This window comes from Pterocles gutturalis, unplaced genomic scaffold (assembly GCF_000699245.1).
Source record: "Pterocles gutturalis isolate BGI_N339 unplaced genomic scaffold, ASM69924v1 scaffold32973, whole genome shotgun sequence".
In the NCBI taxonomy this organism is placed as follows: Eukaryota; Metazoa; Chordata; class Aves; order Pterocliformes; family Pteroclidae; genus Pterocles; species Pterocles gutturalis.
The window spans coordinates 10,951-27,259 of NW_010119121.1; the positions used below are offsets into that span (position 1 = coordinate 10,951).

The 16,309-nt window shown below is 47.1% G+C and overlaps 1 protein-coding gene across 1 annotated transcript; it reads left to right on the forward strand.

Moving 5' to 3' along the window:
• The first annotated feature begins 5,078 nt into the window (after nucleotides 1–5,078).
• On the forward strand, nucleotides 5,079–10,979 carry ENTPD1 (ectonucleoside triphosphate diphosphohydrolase 1). The gene is made up of 9 exons (XM_010076467.1): nucleotides 5,079–5,206; nucleotides 5,595–5,712; nucleotides 6,284–6,434; nucleotides 7,275–7,434; nucleotides 8,072–8,308; nucleotides 8,850–9,110; nucleotides 10,176–10,295; nucleotides 10,481–10,618; nucleotides 10,773–10,979. The coding sequence occupies exons 1-9, from the start codon at nucleotides 5,093–5,095 to the stop codon at nucleotides 10,977–10,979; spliced, it is 1,506 nt and encodes a 501-aa protein (XP_010074769.1). The 5' UTR covers nucleotides 5,079–5,092.
• Nucleotides 10,980–16,309: the final 5,330 nt, after the last annotated feature.

Genomic DNA, 16,309 nt, shown 5'->3' on the forward strand with positions numbered 1-16,309 from the left:
TCAAGTATACCTGTGTCCCTTTGTGACAGGCCATAATTCAGTGGCTGCTCAGCACTGAGCTGTATATCTGTGATAGGTTTGGGGTCAGGAGCTCTGCACACTATATTCCCATTTGCTGGGCTACGTAATTGTATGAGCATCAGCAGCTCTCCCTCAAAGCCTGGACGTGTGCTTAGGAAAGCAGTTATTGGAGAGACTCCCAACAGACTGCAGCAGCAGTGTGGGTGATCAGCACAAGAGGTAGCTGCCAGCTGATGGGCAGGATTCATAAGATGCCGTCTTATTCTCTGTCGTCACTCCAAGCCTCGTGGGTAGCAGGCAATGTGTCTTGGAACTCCCCTTGCTTACAGCATGAGGCACAGCTAATTTAATTAAATGTGACCAAATATGGGTTTGCTGGGATTGCATAGGAGAGATGCTGGGTTGATTTAGCACTGGCTGAGACTGCCTCGTCTCTGAGGCAGCACAGGTCCCCACCTCACCTCATTTAGGCTTGGTCTCCATCATCTCCTAGTGTAACAGACACGTTACTGTGCGAGGCTAGTCTCTTTGCAGCTCTGGTCAGGAATGCTTAAGAAAAATAAAAGCAGATTATTCTGTACACAGAGAGAGGCTGCTGGATTGTTCAGGTAGATGGAGAAGGCTGGAAGCACAAAAATACAGGAGGGATCATTGTTTATAAATTCATTAAGAGAATAAATTCCAGGAACATTGAGAGCTGCTGAAGTTTGAGACAGAGGTGGAACAAAGACAGAGGGACTAAGCTGGCAGTAAATAAATAAAGGCTGAAAATTAGAATGTTTCTGACCATACAGAGGTGTGCTGGGAACATAAAGGTGACAGTGGGGAACTGTCTCTTGTCAGTGTAGCACACCTATGCAGCAGAAGAGTGATGGCCTTGCACTGCAGCCTCTTGTGAGCCTTTCTGTAACAGGATAAGTGTGAGCATTCCAAAGGAAAAAGCAAACAACTTCAGCTGTTGTGCTAAGCCAGAGCTTAGAACTGTATTTGTATTTATGAGAGATGATGGCTCACAGTGAGGTTAGCTGAACTGAACATGGCTTTGGACTATGCACAGCATCTCTCCTTTTCTGCTTGACAATGCTAATTTCAGTCCTTAAGCCAAACTTAGGCTCTCCTTATTGCATCCCTAAAAGCAGCTGGTTGTCTGATTTCTTTTAACATTTGTTGCTGAGTCTTGTTTGGTGAGAAGGGAGTTGGGAGGTGGGCAGCCTTGGGTGTGAGTGACATCTCCTGGCGGGCAGAGCTGCCAGTGACTTAGTGTGATTTCAGCTGGAGGAGCAGTTTCCTATGTGCCTTGAGGCTCTGGAAGACACTGGGGAGCATTCTGCTTCCTTGCCTTCGCACAGCGCTGCCTCGGTCCTTCCTGGGTTATTCACCAAGATCAACAGGGTTTCTGCAGCAAAGCTGCTGTCAGCTGGGGTGGCTGCCGATGTCATTCTCAGTTGACAGCTAACTCAGAGACAGAAAGGATGTTAGAACCGGGATGTTCTGGAACGTGCACCAGTCACTGGATGGAGTCAGTGGTAGCCCCTGCAAAAAACCCAAAGAGACCAAAATTAGAAATAGACAGAGATGCCTGAGCAGCTGGGCTGTGCTCCAACATCTGGAGAGTGCTTATTGCCTCAGGCAGGGCTCCAGCACCAGGCCGCTCCAAGCTTTGGGGTGGGGAAGAAGAAAAGCAGCGTAATTTCTATGCCTACTTAGGGCCTTACGTGATGTTTTTATCACCACTGACAGTCAGTACTATGGGAGAAAGAGCAGAGATCTGTCTCTATTTGGATTCTGGATGGGCACAGAGACAGAAGATAATGCCTGCTTAATCTTTAGCTGAGGAAAACTGCTAGTGGAAAAAAAGTCCTGGGGTCTGGGCAATCAGAGGTGCTAGAAGGTCAAGTATTGCCCCATTTGGTGTAGACTGAGGAGTGTTTCCATGGCATTCATCAGCATGAACATAGAGTGAAAGAAGCTGGAGGAGTCTAGGGAATAAGTTAATTGTTTAGCCACTGCAGGACATGCAATTATGTCTAGAGCTGATGGAGGTAACCAAGTGTACACAAAAGGGAACTTGTTCAAACACCTCACCTTTCTGAGCAAACAGCAGGTGAGTTTTATTTTAATTACGTTGAATTATTTATCTGGATTTGTAATGTTGTGGGTTTGTTGGTTTTTAAATAATTGAGAATTCAAGTCTGTACACTTTGAGTGCTATTTGGAAGATTATTGCTTCCAGATTATGCTTATCATTTTGTACCTTTTCTTGTATGAAACGTTTCAGCAAAATGCTGCTTCGTAACCTAGAGTTCACACAGATGGATGATCTGGTATGGGATACAGTGATGAAAGCCCCCAAGTCTTGAAAAGTGCTCATGATATTGAGACAAAATTCAGCAGACAAAAGTCATGTTCAGAGTTAAGGAAATAATGTGCCTTGGTAAAAAAATGACTAATCTCAGGTTGCATGTGGGATGCAGACAATCATAGTTACGTCTCTGCCTACAGACAAGGGATTTCTACAGCTAGGTATTTAGATGGTCCATTACAGTGAGAAAACTGTTCCTGCTTTGCTGTTAATGCTGCTACTTTCAGAGTGTGGCTGCTGAAAAGACACAGCAGACAGACAATACTCTTCACAGCAGGAAGTCTGGAAATCTTAGAACTGATGCAAAGTCACCCCCCCTTCAATCCTGTGAAAGTAAACACCCAACAAAGCCTCTAGTGGCTGCTTCTAGAAAAGATCTGAGTAAGGGTGGCAATAATCATATGGATGTGCTAAGCAACTGTCAGCAGCAGTTTCAGTTTTCAAGCATGCTACCTTCATATCTGTACTGTGCAGCCAATTATACATTAAAGCATCTGGTTTTATTCATTTTTCTAGTGTTAAAATAACTTTTGTTCAACAGACATGCTCGGTGCTATCATAACCTGAGGCAACTACGCTCTCTAATAAGAAAACTCTCCCAGCTGTCATGATCTTCTGTTTCTAATCACTCTAAGCCATGAGTTCTGGGGCCTTTTTGAATAAAGCTGTATAAAATGCATTCTTACCTCCTGCTGTCTGGTATGTGCACTAGACTATTTTTTTAAGCTGCATTCTTGGAGATATTGGCAAGCATGCTGTGCCTCTAACAGGCACTCACAAAATGCAAGCATAACAAGCTTCCAAATTTCACAGTTAGCCTCAGCAGATTTGCACAAGCAGGACATTTGGGAGCACAAAGCTCCAGGGCAGCGTTAGGTTTCCTGGACCTGCCTGCACTAAGATCTTTAAAACAAGTTCTCTTGGTGCTTTTAGGTTCTCTTTTCTCTAGGTAGGTGGGAAGACATTATTTGTCTACAGATAGAGATTTCCAGCCTTGCTTCTTTTCACTTGGGCTGACTTCTGAAAAGAACTCTGGGATTTTGGGTCATTTGTAAGGTTGGATGACACTTTCTATAGTTCTGGCACCTGAGACTACCTTTCATTGGAAACCAGAGTGGTTAGAAGATGACCCTGTTCAGAATATGAATGCTTCTCATATTTGCATGAGTGATGTGCGGAGCCAAGATGGATTTGGAGCATTGACCCAGTATCACCTGAGGGCTGGAGAATGACCTCTGGAACTCCAGTTCTGGCACACAGATGCAGAGCAGGTTCAGTCACCTTTCTTGGAGTGTGAAGATAGTTGATGTGGTTGCCTGCACAGAGGTTTTGTCACTCTGGATGACCCGTAACGTACTTCTAAACATCTCCTAGTGTATTTGTGTATGAGGAGAGGAGAGGAGAGATTAGTACCTGCATGAGCAGTCCAACAATCTGTGGTTTTGAGTATGGAGCATCAGTGTGAGTAGAAATGGATTCAGGTCATAGTGGGAGGAAGTTTGTGCCCTAGAGTGCCAAAGCTATTTGTTATAAGTGTTGAATTTACAGATAGATTATAAGCCTGGAAAATATTTTTGCTGATACCTTTTCTAGAGCTCTGTGTTGTGGACAGTATTTTTATTAAACAATTACCAAACTGGCTGAGCGTAAGTTGTGAAGTGAGATTTCCATCATGGGATATAGGAAGGAGAAACCAGAGCAAGAAAATACAGAAGACAGCATTATGCTAGCCAATAACAAATGCAGGTATATGTATATCAGTTTAAAACTCAAATGCCATATTGGTTGTGAAGGACTTCCATCAGCCGTAAGTGGCTTTTTTACTGAATTCTACTGCTAACCTTGTATTTTAAACCACAAAATAGTAGTTTGTTAGATAGGTCATATCAAATATATCAGCAACAGTTAAGGAATCAGACTAGTACAAGTTTTGCAAAGTGTGTGATTTTTAACCATGTTATGCCAATTCTGCAAATACAGACTATTCATAATTTACTGGTTTTGTGAGAAGTGGCATCAAAAAATCTCCATAGATCTCTTAACTACCCTATGGAGTGCAGATTATGTTTTCTATATAACATTGCCAAGGTGCAGGACAGCATTACTTGAACTGTCACTGCCTCTAACTGAAGTGTTAGTGTTGGAACCCCTAAAGGCATTACCAGTGATAAGGATGTTGTAAATTGTTATAATCATAAAAACCTGAACCACAAAGTATACTAGGACAAAATGTCACAGGGGTTAAAGCTTTGGGTTCCACAAGGTTATGTTTATATATTAGCAGTCTGCTCTTTCAGCTTCTCGAGGACTACTGAGCCAAGTGCAGAGCTACAGAAGAAGCTGGTGTTTGCCCCATACACATGTTTTTGCTATATGGTTACTCAGTCACCTGCAGGTATCTCAAGGACAGGCTAACCATAAGCTGCGTCTTGAAGTCCTCCTTCTTCACCAGTTGGCACTGGGCAGGCCATGGAGATGTGCCATGGCCCATGAGAGCAGATTAGCAGGACATCAGGGCGGAGCTCTTCCGCTAAGAAACCCCACATGAGGACATGGAGCAGGAGTTGGGAGCAGGGATGGGCAAAGGCAAATGCTACAGAGCAGAAAGGGACTGCAGGAATGTGCCTGAAGACCTTCAGGTTGAGGTAAGATGGGCTACAGGGATACTGACATCCTTTTTCTCCTCTAGTTACAGGTACCAAACCAAAGATGTCCTGGACAGGAAAGATTCTGCTCATCCTGGGATTTCTCTCTACTTTGGCTGTAATTGCTTTAATTGCTGTAGCAGTGACCCAGAACAAGCCACTTCCAAAGAATATTAAGGTATTACAAGCTAGGACTCTTACAGGAAAACAAGCCAAGCTGGGGGTTTAGGCATGCATGGTGCTCCAGGACATGTTGCTGCCCTTGCTGGGTCTGGCTAACCTCTTTTTCTGGCTCCATGCACCTTAACATCTTGTTTTACATCTTCATGGTAAAAACAGATATGGCTTCACAGGGGATCATCTCCTAAGTAATCAGTCCCAATTTTGCTGCTTCTCTGCTTTTGTGTCCCTTTGATGGAAACTTTGCACTGAAGCACTGCTGAGAAGTGTAATGACCCAACTGCCAGATAGGCTGTTCGTTTCTGGTCCCCCCACGTGTAGAGACCAGCGCATGCTGTGTATGGTTCAGTGCCTCAGGTGCAATGACAGCTCTGTTTTGCCAACAGTACGGGATTGTGCTGGATGCAGGGTCGTCCCACACTAACCTGTATGTCTATGAGTGGCCAGCAGAGAAGGAGAACGACACTGGGGTGGTGCAGCAGGTGGAGGTGTGTAAAGTCGAAGGTAAGAGGAGAAAAAGGAGCTGTGGAAGGGGCATGGCATGAAGAGATAATGCAACCAAAGGGTGGGGGAGGAGAAACCTGGAGGAAGAGGCCAATAGTGCAAACAGTGTTACACATCTGTGAGCTAATGTATATCCCACTGCTACCCACGGGGAGCTGTGTGCGCCTGACCTTCCTAAGAGGAAAGCAGGATCCACTTTTCCCTTTGTTTTTAGGATGCTTGGAAGTTTGTGCTTTTTGGAAAGAACTACATTAAAGAATGTACTTAAATAAATAGAGTGTCTGCATTCGCCCTTGCTGAAGTGCTGATGAACATCAGGCAGTGAGAGGGGAGGGCATGGTTTGCTCTTTTTAAAGTCTTCTGTGCAAGCTAGGCACTGGGCTTGCAGGCTAAGGTTGCTCAACTTATGCATGTCATGGTTTATTTTTAATTCTGTTTAATTGCTGTAGATATTGTAATAATATAATGAAGCCCAAGGATGCACAAGACAAGGAATGGAGCAGACCACTATGGATGGTGGGGGCACTGTGAGGGGCAGGAATTGTCAGCAATGAAGTGTCATTTCTTGCAGGCCCTGGGATCTCAGGTTACTCCCATGCCACAGAGAAGGCAGGTCCCTCTCTGGCACAGTGCCTGCGGCAAGCAGAAGAGGTGATTCCCTCGCAGCAGCACCAAGAGACACCTGTCTACCTCGGAGCAACAGCTGGCATGCGGCTTCTCAGGTACTGCAGAGCTTGTCCCCATCCCCCTGCAGCACCATGCCCAGGACCCCTGTGGATGCTCAGTGGGGGCCTCCTGAGCAAAGTCTTTGGAAATGCTGCCAATTCACCCTTTGCCAGATACCTTCTTCTGTCGCTGATCTCAGCCCCAAGACTGCCTGGGCTCTTCCCCTGCTCACCCAGCAGGTCCATTTCCACTTGCTCCAACCTTCCATCTTCTCCAGCCAGCCCAATGCAGTGCAGAGACACCAGGAGGGCAGCAGTGCCCAAGCTAATGCTCAGACACCCCCGACAGTCTGATATAAGACCTGACCTAGGATTTTTGTGCCCTATCATGTTGCAGCTCCCCCTGTACCTTGACTCAACTGAGACCATCAGAGCTTAGGTAGTTTTATAATCATATCTCCTCCTTTAATTCCAATTTGTGACTTTCATGGAGGTGCCCCAGACCTCTTGCCTGGCTGGGACAGAATGTTGACCTTATGTATGTATTGCCTGGGGATACCCGAGGGCATGGATTTCTTCTGTAATGGTGATGGCAAAGAGTGAGAGGAATTGCCACAGTGCAATCCCTACCAGGGCACACACCCCAGGAGAGCAAGAGAGCTCTGGTCTCTGTTCTAGGTACCACTCAGCTGCAGGGTCTGTAAGTCTCAGAGCTGTCACAGAGAGCTGTGACAGAGAGGGACACGGCCAGTTAGAGACGGATGTACCCATATGAATGACTGTTCTATTACAGTTAATGCTTGGTGGGGATTTGCAGCCTGCCTGCTCAGAATACAGCCCGTAGGCTGCAGAGAGCTGTCAGACAGAGTCACTCCATCCCTTCTTCCATTCATCCAGCTTGGAGAATAAAAGCGCAGCTGACAAAGTCTTGTCCTCGGTAGAGAAGACACTACGCTCAGCTCCCTTCAACTTCCAGGGTGCCAGAATCATCAGCGGTCAGGAAGAAGGAGCCTACGGATGGATCACCATTAACTACCTGCTGGGCAATTTCAAGCAGGTACTGTACCAATGGCAAATCCACACTGAATCATCAGCTTGCAGCACTTTGTAAATCATGCCTTGCAGGAGAGTGTTGCAGGTGCTATCTTCCCTTGTTAGCCATTTACCAAAGATCAGGATGCTGCTCATCTTGCCTCAAAAATTACTGTGAGTACATCCTGATACCAATAAGTATCAGGATGTACCACTGTAGTCAGGCTAGCATTGAAGTAAAACACCAGCATCTTCAATAACTTCGCTTGGGTTACAGCATCCTCCTCACTTCCTGATCTAAAATATTTCTGTGCCTGCAAAGTTTGACAATGATTCTTTACTACTGAGCTTATAAATCATCTGGGAGCTGAAACAGTAAGTTGACTGTTTCTCTCATAGCATTTGTATTAGATTTCATATTCTTAGTCCTCCTGCAAAGACTCAAGACATGATTCTTCTGCCTTTCCAAGCCTGCATCTTTCTTGTGTCTTGTTCCAGCTCTCATCGTGTTCCCCTCCAGGTTTTCCTGCCTTCCTTCCTGTGCTCTGTGTTTCTGCTTCTCTCCTCATAGGTCTTTCTCTTTTTTTTTTTTTTTCTCCCAAATGAATCTTCTCCATGCCTGATGTATCTTGTTTACTTTGAAATTTTTTTTTTTTTTTAAGTCTGGCTGGACAAAACTTCTACATTCCCTGAAATCCATAAGTGAGACATCAGGAGCACTAGACCTCGGAGGAGCCTCAACGCAAATTACGTTTGTACCAGATGAACTCTCTTCTGAGTCTCCAGAGAACCTGCTCTACTTCCGTCTCTATGGCAAGGATTACCTGGTGTACACACACAGCTTTCTCTGCTATGGGAAGGACCAGGCTCTGCAGCAGAAACTGGCCGGGGACCTGCAGGCAAGTACATCTGTAATTGCAGGTGGAGATCCAGGACCCTCCCAGTTTTGACATACTGGCACTGCAAAAGTTGCTGTGTCCCAACTACATGTCTCATCCCTTAGTCTGGGTTTGGGAAATGTCATTATCCTGCATAAAGACCAGGCAGATGCCCGAAGAGATGACAGTCAAAATTTTCAAAAGTATTACCAATTTGAGGTGCCTTGATTCTTGGGCAAGGTATAGCAGGAGTACTGCATTGTAAATGTAGTACACGGAGGAGGCAATATTTCAGCCTCCCCAAGAATCCCAGATCAACAGCAGCTTCACAAAATGTGGCTGCAAGTAACTAGCCCGGGGCCCTACAGGGAGGCTGTGGCAGTACCCACATCTCCCAAATCACAGCCAATGCCTTAAACCATCTTCATCACTTTGACCCGATGTGTGCATCTCAGGGTGATGTACTACAATAAGTGTCTTGTGGCCACCCCTCCCTGTGGCTCTTTCCCAGGGTGTTACTCTGGAGTGAAGTGTTAACAGCTTGGGTTGATTTTACTTTCAGACCATGGAGACCAGCAGCCTCCTTGATCCGTGCTTTCACCAGGGGTATCAGAGGACTGTAAATATAAGTGACCTCTTCAAAAACCCTTGCACATCAGCCAAGAAAAAGCAATTCCCTTTCAGCCAGCTGCACATCCAGGGAGAGGGGAATTATCAAAAGTGCCGAAGAAACATCCAGAAACTCTTTAACAAAACAAATTGTCCTTACTCCAGCTGCTCCTTCAATGGGATATACCTACCTCCATTACAAGGGGATTTTGGCGTAAGTCTTCACATTCTTAACTCTCTATAACCCAGAATATCAAAAGAGCAGAAACTCAGAGTAGTGCTAGAGTGTATTCTCCATGGCTGGGGCCATTTACGAGATGGCTTTTTTGATATGTAACTACAAAAGTAGTGCTGCACTTGCTGTGAGGACACCATGTGCAAGAGCTACTGTGGTAAACAGTGGCCTACTAGTAGTGCACTGTTCCCACTCTAACCCATCTCCTGTAGGCATCTCCTTGGAGTGCTCCCTTTACTGATTCATTTTTGAAGCAGTCCTTCCTGATGGCCAGCACCAGTGGCAGGAGAGGCTGCTGCAGGCCCTTCATGAAACACTGCTCCTGCAGACCTTGTCTCCTGAGGTCAAGGGTGGTACCAGATCTGAAATTCATCCCAAAGTGTGTGAGTGCTACTGAAACCAGTCAGCTCACCTGTCTGCTTCCCAGATGTGATGAGGAGACAGTGCATGCTCTGAACACGCATCATGTTGATGCCACACTGAACGTCAGTCCTAGGGCTGTAAGACTTCAGCAGCTGTGAGGCTTTCTAGGGAACTGTTAATACTCCCTTGCCCTGTTCATAAACTGCTCCCTACCTATCAGCTATTGGCCATGGTCAGAGATGGGTTTTCTGGGCTTTGGATTACATGTTGGGGCTGTGTACAGTCCTTTCAGACCATCACCTCTGCTGTTTGTGGAGATATTGGCTGCATGCTCATCTCATTCAGTGGCCAAAATGGGCTCACGGTTGTGATGGCAAGCAGCGTTCCCTGTGTGCCACTCTGGCACCAGGACATAGAGGAGAGGGATTTACTGAAGTTCTTCAGGGTACTGTGACCAGTGAATTTCCTACTTCCAGCTTCCTTTCGGAGTCCCTAGCTCTCATAGGTTCTCATGGGTGTGTCTCGAAAGGACATTGCTCTTGAAAGTATACCTGTTTTTGTGTCTGTGATGTTGCTGCTTGTATTTCTCTATCTGTAAGTAAAACCATTTTCTTTTGCGGGAGTTCCACTGTCCTGCTCATGCTGAGGCCCAGTCAGGTTGAAATATTCTTTCTCCTTCAGGCTTTTTCTGCTTTCTACTTTGTGATGAACTTTTTGAACCTGACCAGTGAACAAAGCCCCATTGCCCTGGATAAAGTGACCAGCGCCATTGAGAGCTTCTGCACCCGGCCTTGGCATGAGGTGAGCAGCGCTTGTGGCAGTGGGGCTGCTGGCTGGCAAGAGCTGATGATATTTTTCTGTAGGATAAATGGTTGTGGGTACCTTCCAACGCAAATGGGGGAAGATCACCCCCAGCACCTGCAGTGGCACAAGCTGGAGCAGTGGGAAGCTGTGTTTAGCAGCCTGGTGACTTCTTCCTTCCCTAGGTGAAAACGGCATACTACCAAATAAAAGAAAAGTACCTGAGCGAGTATTGCTTCTCTGGAGCTTACATCCTTTCTCTCCTGGAAAATGGCTATGAATTCACTGAAAAGAACTGGCAAAGGATCCACTTCCTTGGCAAGGTGTGTTTTGTGGCCAGGAGGGCTCTACCCCCGCAGCCAACTGCAGCCTCTGCTGCACAGCCCGGCCCTTTTCCCCAGGGGTGTCACTGCCCTGGCAATGCCACAAGCAGCCCCTGCACCTCCCAGCGCTGATTCTGCTCCTCTGCTGTTTCAGATCGGTAGCAGTGATGCCGGCTGGACCCTGGGCTACATGCTGAACCTGACCAACATGATCCCTGCAGAGGAGCCCGCTGTGCCCCCTCTTTCCCATGGCAGCTACGTGGGGCTGATGGTGTTGTGCTCCCTTGTGCTGGTGTCCGTGCTCCTGTTTGCCTGGCTTCTCTACCACAAACCCAAGTGCCTGCAGAAGGGGATTGTTTAAGAAGAGCCCTGGGGGGAGAGGGGCCATGTCACCCCAGCTGCTTAGGGCTAGGAGACCCCAGGAGAGCAGGCTGTACTGCAGAGCCCCTCTCTCCTCTCACTGAAGCTACTGACTGTGTACAACAAGGGCATTTATTTCTTCTGACTCACACTTGCACTGACAGACATTGGGACATGAGGCTCACCACCTCTCTCTGCCAAGGACAGACAAGCAGGTGTCCCCTCCTTGAATGGGTCATGATTTCATTCAATGAAACTTTGCTGCTTGTTGGTTTTTGCCTTGTGCACAGCATTATAAAAAGAAAAGCAGCAGCAATCTTTGGGAGCCAGTGCTCCTGCAAGGGTAATCTCAGGGTCACACATCCCACTGAGCTCTTGGGAGCGATCACACACAGGGTAATCCTGTCCTCCTCTGCTTAAGCCGTTCCCGAGAGCCCTTTGCGCACCAGCAGACCGCCGCTCACCTCCCCACGCCCAGAGTCCTCACAGCCCTACAGCTGGGTATGGCCACCTGCACCCAGCTAGTCCCTGAAGGCTGGCCAGGCTCTCAAATGCCCCTCTGGGAAAAGAAGGGATGAATATGAAGAAGCTGAGTGTGCTGGTGGTCACCCACCCTTAGCTGGGCTCTGGTGGCTGTCTGCTCCTTTCAGAGGTGGCAAGGAGCCTCTTTCCCAAGTCTTCCCGATTGTTGTTGCTGGACCAAAGCTGGCTCACTGTTACACATGAGCCGTGTCCTTATGGTACATAAAGACATGAGTTCCCACCCAGGCGTTGCTGAATTTTGTAGGAACAGCTCATACTGGATGAGGATTCTTGACCAGTAGCCTGTGCTTATGCCTGCAGAGTCTCCAGTGTGATCAGTGTGCCTACAGGTATCCACCCACTAAACCAATCCAGTATCACTGTGCTGACCATACAGCAGCCTCTGATCTAAGGAAAATGTTCATTAGGTCATGTTCCTTTATAAATAGACAGCTGGCAGCAATTAACCAGCATGAGCCTGCACAGATTAAACCACCTTTTCCACGAGCAAATCAGTGAAAATTTGCCTTTCCTTCCCTCATGGCTTAGGCTTATCCCATGACCATAAGACCCAGGGTTTATGAGTGCACATACTGCAGCCCAACTTCTAGCAAACAACTAGGGCAATGCCACTGATCAGGTTTATGAGTCACTTTCTTCCATTTTCCATTCCTTGGTCGAAAAAAAAAAAAAAAAAAATAAAAGGCAAGTCAGAAATCCATTTTTATAAAAACGCTTGGAAACCACTGGTGCCTGTCTAGCTCCCACGAAATCTCAGAAATCTTTTCTAATGACCTGTAAGTGCTGGAGGCCAAAAGAAAGCAGATATTGTGGAGAGAAAGGCATGGCAGACAACACACCTTCACCTGCTTCCCCGAGCAAAGCTGTAGAAGGTGCAGAGCAGATCAGTATGTGCAGCCCCAATAAAGCTGCCTCCTTTAGGCAAGCACAGACACAGAGCTCAGTGTTTTCATGCTCTCCTAGCCTATTCCTCTGCACAGTGCAGGCTGGAAAATACCCCCAGTTATTTCTGCTTTGTGCCTGGAAGTAGGAGCTGTAACATATTGAAGGACCTAAAGGCAAGGGAAAAATCTACCCTGTCTTGTCGTAAGATCTTTGAGCAGTTCATTGTTCTTCCAAAAATCTTTGTCTTACTTTTGCTCTGAACTAGGTGGCTTAAGCTTCTGGTGGATCTTGTTCTGCCCGTTTCAGAAAGACTGAGTAACTCTCTGCTATCAAAATACCTTTTTCCTTGTTGGTGCTTGCAAGTTGTCATTGTGTCATATTAAATAGATTGATCTTCAATCTGTAAATTGCTCTGTGCTGACCTCACTTGCAGCTCTTGACTCCACTTCTTTGATTTGAAATTTTTACATCTTTCTGAAATTTTGGCACCAAAGTTTTTAGCAGTGAGGGGTAGTGGAGTTACTAACAGTGTATACAGAAGTAACACCCTCTGGTTTTGATCTATACTCTGTGTTCCCCATTTGTATATCTCAGGGCCAGGTCCACTCACTTAAGAGAAAGTTTTGGGGCTGTTTTGTCCAGTTGGACTAGTGCAATTTGGCCTTTTTTCCAGTGTTTGTCTTCCAAAAGAGCCACTGTCTCCCACTGTACATCACTGTCTCTTAACATGAGCTGCTTCTCCTTCCACATGGCTCCACTGAAACATGTACTATTTAAAGAATATTCCCCCAAGCAAGGGATCCAGATCGACCTGCAAATGACACTTCCTTCCACTTTGTCCATTGATCAGTTTTTGGCTTATCTGCAAATACATTGAGATGTTGGAATTCATCTAGAGATGGAGTCTTCCTTCTCTTGTTTTCCGCAAAGACAGGTAGATAAGAGATTAACAGTAGTTTTTGGTCACAGCTGGCAGGCATGCAGGAGGAGCATGTGATCAGAACTGCTCCAGCTCCCAGCTCAGCCCCACTTGTAACACACCCCATTCTGTGCCACCTTCCTTGCATACAGAGTCTCTGTAGCAGAGCAGGTGCCCTGTAGAAGCTCCCGCATGAGCTGGTGCATCTTTTCTCCCTATAAACAGTGTGGAAACCTGCAGAATGGTAATTTCTGTCCTGAGACCTTCTCAGGGATCTGGCAGCTGCTGAGTTGTGTCTATGATGCTGGAACTGGCAGATCCATTGGGGCATTTCAGAAACTGATGCAGAGACTCCATGTGGAAGCTGGTGTGCAGAGGGCCTGTGCCAGTCTGCTCTTCTCCCTGTTAAAGGTTTATGCCAAAGGCGAAGGTCAAATACAGAACCTGGGAGAAGAGCTTTAGCAATGTTTTGTAGCTTTATTGCAAGTCCCATAGTTTTAATATTGTTAGCTCTTGATTCTGGAGTCAGGTGCTCAGCTGGTATCTTCGCTTACTCTGTTCTGCCTTTCTTGTCTTGCATTTTGGTTTGGGTTTTGGGTATTTTTAAGGCTGTAAATGTGACTTGAGTGCAATCTAGAGGTCCTGAACGAATACAAAATATGCTACATTGTTTTTAAACCTTATGATTTTTAGACCGCATTTATGAATCAATCTCTCCAGAACGAGAATTTCTAAGGTGACACCAGATCTGCCATTTATAAATCACTTGAGCAGGCTGAGGCTCCCGGAGTTGGCTGACTGAAGGCATCTTATCAGGGTGAGACCCTCGCATATCACTAGCTGTGCCTGAACCTTCCCAGAAAAGCATATGATTTTTTTTTTCCTCACTATTTCTCCTGCTATTGCAGGACTTTATCCATGGAGGCTACTCAAAAATCTTTGGACAAAGAGTTCAAGTTTAATGAACATTTTTTCTTTGCTTCTGTGCTGCACCTGATCCAGCTGTACTCACCTCCCATGTGTGTTCCAGAGCCACCCAATGTGTACATGAAGACCATTACCAATAGTAGGGGAAATTTATAAATATGCCAGTAATAACATGGTATCACTTCTCTTGTTAATGCAGTTGATCTGCCTCACTGATAATTATCTGTGCCTTATATCTAACTTGATAGCTTCTGGCTTTAATTTCCAGCCACTGGCTCCTGTACAGTTTTGCTCTTCTGGGTTAAAGTATCTTTTAACACCGCACGTTCTTGCCTTGCAAATATTTATTCACTGATCAGCTCTGCTGGGCTGCCAAGACTCCAGACCTTGGTCTCTCCTGTTTTGCCACAGGAAGCCCCAAGATGTGCCGCAGCAAGGTGGGATGAGTGTCTCTGGTTTGGGTTCAAATGTTGAGTGGTCCATTTTTAGGAAGGTTCCTTGCAGGGGGATTTTGATAGCTTTGCAGGGTGCAGGAGCAGTCTGGTCTCTCTGGGACTGATGGCTTCCCTCTCTTGTGTTCACACAAGTGTCACACCTGAGGCAAAACTATTGGTGAGCCTCAGATTTTCAGGGGTCAGAAGAGAAAGCCTAGGTGCCTGCAGCACGCTCACCTCCTGCAGAAAACAACCAGTTCCCAGCACAGGCTCTAAGTACCCTTTGCTTCCCTCCCCGACACCGCCAGCTCTCCCCTGTGCAAGGGCTACAGCTGATTCTCTGGCCCTACAGCAAAGCACAGGGGAGTCTCCACTTGGAAGAAAGCTCTCGGAAGTGGGGCCATCACCTCTGCGGTGAGAGGCTGATTTGCAGTGTTGCTGCTGGCCAAGGCTTCCCAGCTTCTCCAAGAGCAGCTCACAGCTGCATGCCTGCCTCCTCCTTCTCTGTCCCAGTTCTCCCCGCGCTCTGTGCCAGGGGAACGTGCATGATCTGTGGGGCTGCTGGCAGTGTGGGAGGTCAGCAGCCCGTTCAGGAGGGGCTGGGGGGGGCACACCAAGGACAATAGGCCCTGACACCCAGGCCATGCACTTTCTTTTTGCAGTTCAGCCCTGATGAAATGGATCTTTGTTTTGATTCATGCACAAATCTCTGTATCCTTATCACAATAAAACATTCTGAACTGATGCCACAAAGGTTTTTCCACTGTTTTCCCGAAGACAGGAACTTGCTAATAGTGGTGTGGAGCTTCTGGCACTAAACATGGAAAAGTCCCAAGATGGGATTTCCTCTCTTGCCTGTCCCCTGCTGTTCTCTGAGGCCGCATCTGAATTTCCTGGTGGATGGGCAGCATCCCCTCCTGGCAACGAAAGGCACTGTGGTCCTTCCATCTCCAGGCACCTCACACGGGTGGCCTCGCTCCTGGGAAGGCTCTTAGTGCCCAAACCCCATCTCTCCTTGCTTCAGCTTCACCCTGACCTGCCTAAAGCAGCTTGTTCTCCCTCGCCATGCACTGGCTGGCTACAGTCCCCTGTGCTCATTTTTCCACTCCCTCCCACAGGCAGCACCATTGGGATCATGCTGGCACTGCAACCCCCCAAAACAGGTGAAGGATGTGGGGCCCGTGCCTCTCTCTTGCAGGACTGCACGGCTGCATGCCTCTGCGTGCTGCTACAGCTGAAGCTCCGCCAAGGCAAACATACTTGTCACGGCTCATCACTTTTCTTTTAGCACACACTCTCCCTAGTTTGCTCATTCTTATGGCTCTTAGCTTGAACTTTTCTCAAATTTTCCAATCTTCCTCTGGTAACAATATGGCCAGAATTAAAGCAAATGCACCAGGTGGAGTCTTTCCACGGCGTGCTCCGGAGGAATTGGCTCCTTGCTGCCTATGACACTCAGCCACAGAGCGATGGGGGGGACGGGGGGGACGGGGACGGGGCTTGCATTCACGTTCCTCTCACTCTCTCTGCTGTGGCACACATTCCTTCTTGCCCTCTTTCTCCCACTGTCTCAAGGTCCCTTCATCTTTGAACATCTGGGGGGGGGGGGGGGGTGGGCCGCCC